Raw genomic sequence first — 9,081 nt, 5'->3', positions numbered from 1 at the left:
AAGAGTGAGATAGTTCAAGGTAACCACTATGTGATAATACTGTAAAAACTATTTATGTCAGACAAGCAGTCAAAAAGAGAAAAAAATACACTTTGAGCTAATTATCTCTTACTGCTACTGCTCCTGCTGCTGCCTAGAACATGAAACATTTAATTATAATTAACTGAATCTACTGACATACTTCAATGAGTTTCTTAGCAACAAAAAGTAGCAACTCACTGTCACAGTCAGCTGAATGTAAAAGCACATCCACTATCTTATTAATTTCAAAGAATAGCAAGTTCCATTTTGGTCTATTAGTATGCCTTACAAATCTAAGAGCATGCACAAAACCAAACTGCAAAAACATGTTCTTTATGAATAAACACGACCCTAATGTCTACACCCTTCCAGGTAGGCTCTGACATTCTCACCTGTCATCACTGCTCTGTTCATCGTGCAAGAGACGCTCCTTGTTTAAGCCTATTTTTTCAAGTTCATGAGCAAGTTTTTCTAGATCATTGTTCATTTGTTGAGTCTTCAACTTTTCATTCACCAAGTCCTTACACAGGAAAAACTACAGTCAGTATTTTCATAGAAATAAAACAATGCACTCTAGAAGTGCTGAGACAAGAGGCTTTTATCTCTACATGACTTGAATAATTCAGTGTTAACTCTCCTCTCCTTCAGCCAGATCAGACATTACATTGCAACTCCAATTTGATTTCACTGTACTCTCTTCATTTCTGTAGCATTTCCCTTTAAATCTGGTCTTGTACATGACAGTGGAGGGGAAATGTTTCAGCAATATGGTGATAATATTCCTTTTCATTACTATGATTATATATTTTGATTAGCTAATGCTTTTCCTATAGATATTCTAACAGTATACATACTAAAGCATAAAAACCAGAAAAGATAAACTTTTTCAGAAACAGCTCTAATTTCTCTACATTACAAACAGATGATGGGAATGGTGACCCGTTTCTATTTACCTCTCTCAAAGTGACAAGGGTTTTCTTATCAATGGTAGCTCTTTTCACCAGTTCTTTATTTTCCTTCTCTAGTTCTTTCAGGCGTAGACATGACTCTTTGTATACCACAATTTCTTTAAAGAGAGATTTATTCTCCCTTTCAAGATTACTAATTTTCACATTGTTTTCTTCTAAAGTACTATCTTTAATTTCTGCTTGTTGTCGAAGTCTTTTATTTTCCTTTTCTAGCTGTTTCTTATCCTTTTCCAGTTGGGAAGTTTCTTGTTCCAACAACTTATTCTCCTTTTCCAACTGCTCTAGGCGCTTACTAGAGATTTTTAACTCCTCCAAGCTCTTTTGCAGTGTCTGATTTTCAGACTCTAAATCTTGTAATTCACTTTCTAATTGCTGAATCTTCTTATTGCTGTTTTCCAGGGCTTTTTGAAGCCTTTGGTTTTCTGTGTCCAGGCCCTGGTAACTGACTTCCAAGCGTTCAGTTTTCTTAAAAGAGGCTTTCATGAGTTCAAGGCTTTTTTTAAGTTGCTCCTTTTCACTCTCCAGCTCCTTATTTTCTAACTGTAACTGTGCCACTTTAATGCTTGTACACTTCAAGGATTCAATTGTTCTTCTTAACTCTAAATTTTCTTCATCAAGTTGGGAATTCTCCTTTTCTAAGGATTCTAACTGAAAAGTGAGGTTTTTTAGGCTATCCAAAGTCTTTTTCAGCTTTCTGTTTTCTGTCTCCAGGTCTGAGTTCTCCTGTTCTAAGGCTTCAATTTTCTCACAAGTGATTTTTAAGTTTGTGATTTTTTTCTGTAACAATTCATTCTCCTTCTCCAGACGATGCAGCTCATTCTCCAGTTCTTCTGCTCTCTCCCCTTTCTCTTTGTAGTGTTCCAGTTCTTTCCTTATTTGTTTTTTTTCAAATTCAATCTTGTTTAACTTACTGCTGGTCTCTTTAATAGACTCATGGAGGATTTTATTTTCCTTTTCAATTTCTTTCATTCTTGCTTCAGCACTGATTTGTGAGCGCTGTCTGAGGGAAGCCACAGTTTGATTCAAGTGCTCATTTTCCTGTTCCAGCAGCTTAATCTAAGTTGGGTAGAGAAATGGTAAACTCTGGTGAACAACAAGCCAACAGGGAATTACTTCCATGTATAAACTGAAAGCTACTAAGCTAACACAATTACATCATATTTCCCTTTTAAGTTTTAAAAATTATTCTCTTCCTTTACTGGTATTTGACGAATTACAAACATTATGGATGGACAGAAGTGGAAGTCTGACAACAGATAAGTCAAACTGAATCTTCAAATCTCTTCCTCTTGAGTATTAATAGGTAGCATAAAACCAAAACTAATAAAGCACAAATCAAATTAAGCCTTATATATGTCTTAGCATAAATTGTCATTTGCGTTTACCCAGATTTAGATTAAAATTAAACTCTGTCATTTCAAGAGATGAATAAGACTGCAGTTAAGTTCTATGCCAAACTTGAGATGGAGGGAGGTGTGGGAGCCAGAAAAGTGTGTTTACTTCATTTTGGGCATCCTGATCACAGTCAACAACAATTTGAAAAGAAACACATAAAAGTGAAACTGATTTTTGAGTTAGGAAAAACCCTTGGAGGACATGCTCTTCCAAAACAGCTTCTCATAAACTCATAGAATCATGGAATGGTTTGGGTTGGAAGGGACCTAAAGATCATCCAGTTCCATCCACTGTCATGGGCAGGGACACCTCCCACTAGCCCAGGCTGCTCCAAGCCCCATCCAACGTGGCCTGGAACATGCCCAGGGATGGGACAGCCACAGCTTCTCTGGGCAACCTGTGCCAGCGATTTGACTAAAGCATATCAGAACTATTTTCTTAGGAAACATATTCCCAGATCTACATCCAGGACAAAGGCAGAACACACATCTTAATTTTTAGTATTTATGGACTTTTACAGTTGCTCCAAATCATTTGAAATTATTTGGGTATGTGGCAACAGATAGCAAAATCAGAAAATTGTTTGGATCAATATTTAAGTGTACACTAATAACACAGTGTAAGGAATGTTTCAACAATAGACTGTTTTGGAGAACAGCAAAAGTGCCAGTTGCAATGAAAAACAGGCTGAGAAAATTATAGACTGTTCTCTCCTAGTTAAGTGTGAATGTAACTATTAATTACAGATCTGTGGCTCCATTCCCATCAACGACAAACTGTTCAGAAAGGATTCCTGAAAAACTAATTAACAGGTGCCTAAAAACACAACTTTGGAGCACCTGTTATGTGTGCTGGTTTGGGCTGGGGCGGAGCTAACTTTCTCCACAGTAGCTAGTATGGGGCCGTTTTGGATTTGTGCTCAACACAGGGTTGATAGTATGGAGATGTTTCTGATATTGTTGAGCAGAGCCTACACAGAGCCAAGGCTTTTTCTGCTTTCCATACTGCAACACTGGCAGGAAACAGGGGATGCATGGGAGATTGGGCAGGGGCACACAGCCAGGACACATGACCCAGGCTGAGTGAGGCGATGTTCCATGCCATATGACAACATGTTCAGTATGTGGGGAGGGAGGAGGAAAGGAGGGGCATTTGGGGTGATGGTGTTTGTCTTCCCAAGTAACTGTTATGCATGATGGACTCTGCTCTCCTGGAGATGGCTGAACACCTATGCCCATAGGAAGCAGTGAATTAATTTCTCGGTTTGCTTTGCTTGTGTGTGTGGCTTTTGCTTTCTCTATTAAACTGTCTTTATCTCAGCCCATGAGTTTTCTGGCTTTTGCCCTTCTGATTCTCTCCCCATCCTGCTGGGGGGTGTGAGCAAATGGCTGCATGGGGCTTGGTTGCTGCCTGGGGTTGAACACTATGTCACTGAACATGCATAATTACTTTCCATGAATTCTGCTTCTATAGTCCAAAATTTTTAAAAAATCATGATCAATGCATCTAAAACTTTTGATGAAACCAAATAACCTTTGCAGAGTTGACTCCAGTAAGTTTCAGCACAAAACTTTTTAAGAAATATTAGAGATGTTGCTTACCCATCAACTCTTAAGAATATTATTTTAAAGCACAAATAGTCCCACTGAAATGTCAGTTCTACTCCAACACATTTAAAACAATACATGTACCTTTAAATCAAAGTAAAGCTTGAGTGCCAAGCTTTTTTTTTCCCTTTTTTTTTTCTTTTGAAATTTCATTTACTGATTAAACTGAGCCTTTAAAAATCATCAGCATTTTTGAAATACAATATTCTGCACTTCAAAATACTGTATTTTTAACTTAAACTAAAAAATGGCAATGTAATCAGGAAGTATAAGTGGAATTTATAAAAGACAACTACAGATCTAATTCTGAAGAACTCAATTACTGAAGACGGGATTTCCAGAAGTTTCCAGAACTCTTTTTCCAAGTGGCTGCCTTCCTCATGTCCTCTGAACTGCCCTGCAGACACCCTTAGAAGGTGCCAGTGCTCATCAGATACAGATACATCACTGACAGCTCAGATCTCTTACCAAGACCCAGATACCAGTTTCTGGCAACCAAAAGTAAATTCAGTTAGCCACAGCTGGAAAACATTCCAGTACAGGGCAGAACTCTTAAAGCTGGATCTGATGGTTCCTACCACAGGAGAACAGGCCTGTGAGGGATACAGGAGGGGACAGCTCTGCCCCTCTGGCCCCTGCCAGGTTGCTCGGAGGGACAGGCTGCTGCAATTCTCATTAATACTCTGACATTACTTCAAACACTGCCCAGCTGCCTGGAACCTGTTCTCCTCCATTGGGAGGTGGCTGGCTTCCCTCCAAAGTTCCCAATTTTCTGTTCTGGCTGAGCTACACCTTCTGAGCAACTATAGCAAGTGTCCAGCCCATGGGAGCCACAGTAGCATTACAAAACACTGAGAAGTTCTAAAACTAACAGTAAAGCCTCAGTTAGAAATGAGTCATGTCTCTCTCTGGCTGCAGGTCTCAGACAAGCTATTTTGCTGCAGAAACATTCATTTTGGCAAATCTGTTACATTTACAATCCCTTTATGTCTGCATAACAGTACAAAAGGAGAACAGTGGAGTACAGAGCAGCATTAAGACTTTTGATTCTGCTACTCACTTGTCGCTCAGAGTTTTCTCGAAGTGCTTCAAGTGTTTTTTCAAGCTGTGCTTTTTCTTTCATCAAATCTTTACTCAGATTTTGACTGTTCTGAAGACTTTGTTTCTCTTGGCTAATCTCATTCTCTAGCTCTTCAAGCTGGGAAAAGAGAAACAAATAAATTATATTTAAAAATGACACTAGTATTACTCATAGCTGGGTTGAAGGTACCACTACAGAAATGAACAAAGATGCTCAAAGGAAAGAATCAAATAGAGTTTTCTAATCTTTAACTCAAACTATTAATTTCTTCTGGGAATAAATTTACTTCTGCAAGAATTTTCTCCCTGGCTCAGAAGACTGTATCTATAAAGTACTTTTGCACTAAAAAGGGTCAGATTTTCTTAGGCTCTGGATACTTGCTCAAGACCCTTTTTTTTTCCTCTTAAAATTCCATTTTAGTGAGAGTTATACTGCTCCTCTAAGTCCCTTTCAAATGTTGAATATTGTTTCATCTTAAACTTAACTATTTCAAGAGATAATTATGAGGATTCCTTGAGAATTAAATATACAGGTTTATTTTGTTAAATGGTGCCAACTCAGTGTCACCAGAGAGGAAAGCTATTTAAAAATTAAAATACTCAAGTATGACATTTCTGCCCCATTCTAATAAGTTACTTAGAAGCAACATACATATTGTATTTTTAAGCAGTCAGCTACTAGAAGGTTTATATTCCATGTCAAGTCCACTGTTCCTGCCCCCACATGGCAAATACTTCTGGAAACAAATTACCTGAATTAGATATTAAACTGCTGCTAAATAATACTGAGAAATAAAAATCACAAAAAGATAGAATGGAATTTGCTCCTCCATGAATCAATCCGTTGACCTGAATCCCATTTCCTTGCCTGTTATACCTATTCCTTTCTCTCATACCTCCCAGCTGCCCTTCAGGCACTGTACAGCAGCTCAGCGCAGCACACAGGCTGCTGCAAGCAATACACCCTGCTAGGAAACCAGAAAACTTGTGGAAGCATGGAATACAGCAGGGATTTCTTTCAATTTACTTTTCTTTAAATTGTCTCTTACCCACTTTCAGAATAGTCTTTCACCTGAAATAGCTGATGAAGTTAAAAGTGATTTCAGAAACTTTAGACATTTCACTCCACTGTAATTAGTCCCTGGTCTTTTTTCCCCAAATTTTTATTCTCTATAAATATCACTGACTAAATTACTCTATTTGATAGACATAATTTGAAGAGTAAAATACTGTAGATCAGCAGAGTTAAACCTGACAAACTCCTCTCTTCACCTGCTCATCAATTCTTTGATCCACCTTCTCCCTTTCTCAGTTAAGAACGAGGACACAGGACCAACCTTTCTGCTTAGACTGATCACTCAGCCTTCACCTATGCACACACTTTGCCCTGCTTACTAACTGCAAAATTAATGTCCTCAAGAATCATAAAACACTTCCATTACTCCTTACATTCCCAACATGTTAATATTTTCCCCCCATTGGTCTAAGACCTTTCTGAATAAACTGGTCACACTCTGATATCAATAAACAAACACAACTAAAAAAAGAGGAAAACCTCTTTGAGGTAGATTGCTTTTTTATCATAACCTTACAAACACTATAACTCCACTTAGACCCTTGTAATACTTTACCCAAAATAACAACAATTCATAAAGAAAACGGCAAGCAGCATTTGGCACCTAATACACAATTCAAACATACTCAGATAATTACCGTTTTGCTAAGTCTTTGGTTTTCTTTTTCCATTTTCAGAATCTTTGAACTGCTGCCTTCTACAGAACCCACTGCACTTTGTAGTTCTTCCACTGTCTTCAGCAAACTTTGGTTTTCCATTTCCAGCTTCAGTAACCTGCTTGATGTCAGCTCATTGACTTCATGGCCCAGTGATTTCTGTGGCACTGCGGGAGAAAAACACCTTTACTAATAAATAAAAGTGACTTACTACCTGGAGTCCTTGGGACTTGGCATTTTCTGACTGAGGAGAATTAGCAACCTTTGAAGGTCCTCCAATGCCCTTTTGGTGACTAGAGCGGGGTAATTATTGACCCAGCAGAAAACACTGCAGATGCATAAAAGAAAATGTTCTACTCATCCTGAAGCTCCTGATCACAGCAAGATTTATCTCCCTCAACTCAGAATGTATCTCTAAATTTCCACAGGTGCTTTGCATGGGATCCAGATCCATTTTGGAAGAATCAATTTTTTTTGCCACAGCTACCTCTGCAAACAATTACATCTCCAATTTAAGAACAGTAAAGCAAAAGGACTCAAGACCTGTGCTGCAGAGTATGAAGTCCGAACTGCAAAATAATTTAACTCCAAGGTGTTTATGGGGTTTTCGCTACTATTTAACTGAACCAGAATCACAAGAACAGACTTTTCATGTAGGCTGTATCTCCAAGGATACATGGGAATCAGCATCTCTCCAGAGGACAAGTGACTCTCTGTACTTCAGAAATAAGGACCTTTAATTTCCTTATGCTGTCTCAGATTTCCTTTTCCCTATTTCATCAGCTTGCAAGTATTAATTATGTTTACCTTCAGAAAGTTCAGTAGTTCTATTTATCTGTTCAAGTTCCCAGCCAAGATGCAATGATTCATCCATACTTTGTTTCTGAGCCATTTCTAGAGTCATATTTTCCTCCATGAGCTCCTCAATCTTCTTTCTGTCCATATCACGCTCCTTAAAAATTATTTCATAATAAAAAAATTCTCAACATGTGCAAAGTGTTTCATTATCTAGTGTCACAGGGAAGTACAAAGTGCATCTTCTGATTTGCTAATCACATGGAGATGGGGAGGAAGAGACAAAGTAGGGAGAACTCAGAAGTGTAACAAGCATGAAAGAAGAATACAAAGAGAAGAACCTCAACTCATAACCTACAGCAATGACTCCTTACTCTTCCAAAGTTTATGTCTCTCTAAATATCAGGAAAGAAAGTATATAGGATAAATATGGTATTTAAGTGACAACAGACTATCCTCACATCAAAAATATTGATCCTATCATTCTCATTACCCAGTCTCTGCATTTATCATGTTATTTCAGTGACTCTAAAGCTGCACTGCCTTTAGGAACAGAACTACCTAGGCAATTTATCCCTCATCTCAGCAAAGCCAAAGTTACTGTAGGAAATCATATTTGAAAAGTGCCAGTAAATCAAGATGTACCTTCCTTCTCTCCCCCACCACTGACACTTACCATCTCCATATCATGCAATTTAGCTTTTAATTGTAGATTCTCCTTTTCCAACTCGTGCAATTTATCTGAACGGGCTCGTGTCCCCTCTAACTGATCTTCCAGCATTGTCTTTGTTTCTAGCAACACTTGATTGTCTTCTTTTAACTCCTGCAAGAATTGAGCAACAAAAAAAACCCACAACAGAAGTATTTCCTTACTCATATGAACTTTGATACATATCACAAATTATTAAGAATAAATAAGGTGTTGATAATTATAATCAAACCATAAATATCTCTGTGATCTGAACTGTGACTTGGAAAGATGTATTACATGTACAGGTCATAATCAGGTTTATAGGCCACTTAGACCCAAAGTCAGGCCATGAAGCTGAAAATGCAGCCACATTCTTAAAGTACAACCAACCACGCTAAAAGGTCCTGAACAGCTTTAATTTCTGTACATAGAGAAATTTTTTAATGGCATCTGATGAAAATAATGTGTAAAAAAGATATCATTGGCAATTTTATTCATGATTTAAAGACAAAACTTTTCAAACTTCAGCACAGTCAGCTGCAAAATCTGAAAAAAGAGCAGTGAATGTAAATTCTTAAAGTACAACCAACCACGCTAAAAGGTCCTGAACAGCTTTAATTTCTGTACATAGAGAAATTTTTTAATGGCATCTGATGAAAATAATGTGTAAAAAAGATATCATTGGCAATTTTATTCATGATTTAAAGACAAAACTTTTCAAACTTCAGCACAGTCAGCTGCAAAATCTGAAAAAAGAGCAGTGAATGTAACATTCATCCTTCACTCCCTACAC

General features: G+C 37.7%; 1 protein-coding gene across 1 annotated transcript in view; it reads right to left on the bottom strand.

Annotated features, from left to right (window-relative positions):
* The window catches only part of CCDC88A (coiled-coil domain containing 88A), a gene marked incomplete at its 3' end in the record, with an annotated part of 45,647 nt that overhangs the window by 4,066 nt on the left and 32,500 nt on the right, over positions 1–9,081 (bottom strand). The window contains exons 11-16 of the mRNA XM_009074616.1: positions 8,274–8,420; positions 7,610–7,754; positions 6,785–6,969; positions 5,052–5,189; positions 975–2,045; positions 414–541 (exon numbers count right to left, since the gene is read on the bottom strand). Coding sequence (XP_009072864.1) covers positions 414–541; positions 975–2,045; positions 5,052–5,189; positions 6,785–6,969; positions 7,610–7,754; positions 8,274–8,420 — 1,814 coding nt within the window. The remainder of the gene's footprint in view (positions 1–413; positions 542–974; positions 2,046–5,051; positions 5,190–6,784; positions 6,970–7,609; positions 7,755–8,273; positions 8,421–9,081) is intronic.

The sequence above is a fragment of the Acanthisitta chloris genome, unplaced genomic scaffold (assembly GCF_000695815.1).
Source record: "Acanthisitta chloris isolate BGI_N310 unplaced genomic scaffold, ASM69581v1 scaffold32345, whole genome shotgun sequence".
NCBI classification, from domain to species: domain Eukaryota; kingdom Metazoa; phylum Chordata; class Aves; order Passeriformes; family Acanthisittidae; genus Acanthisitta; species Acanthisitta chloris.
Note: the sequence above shows the minus strand (reverse complement) of the source record. Positions and strands in the feature narration are given on the sequence as shown.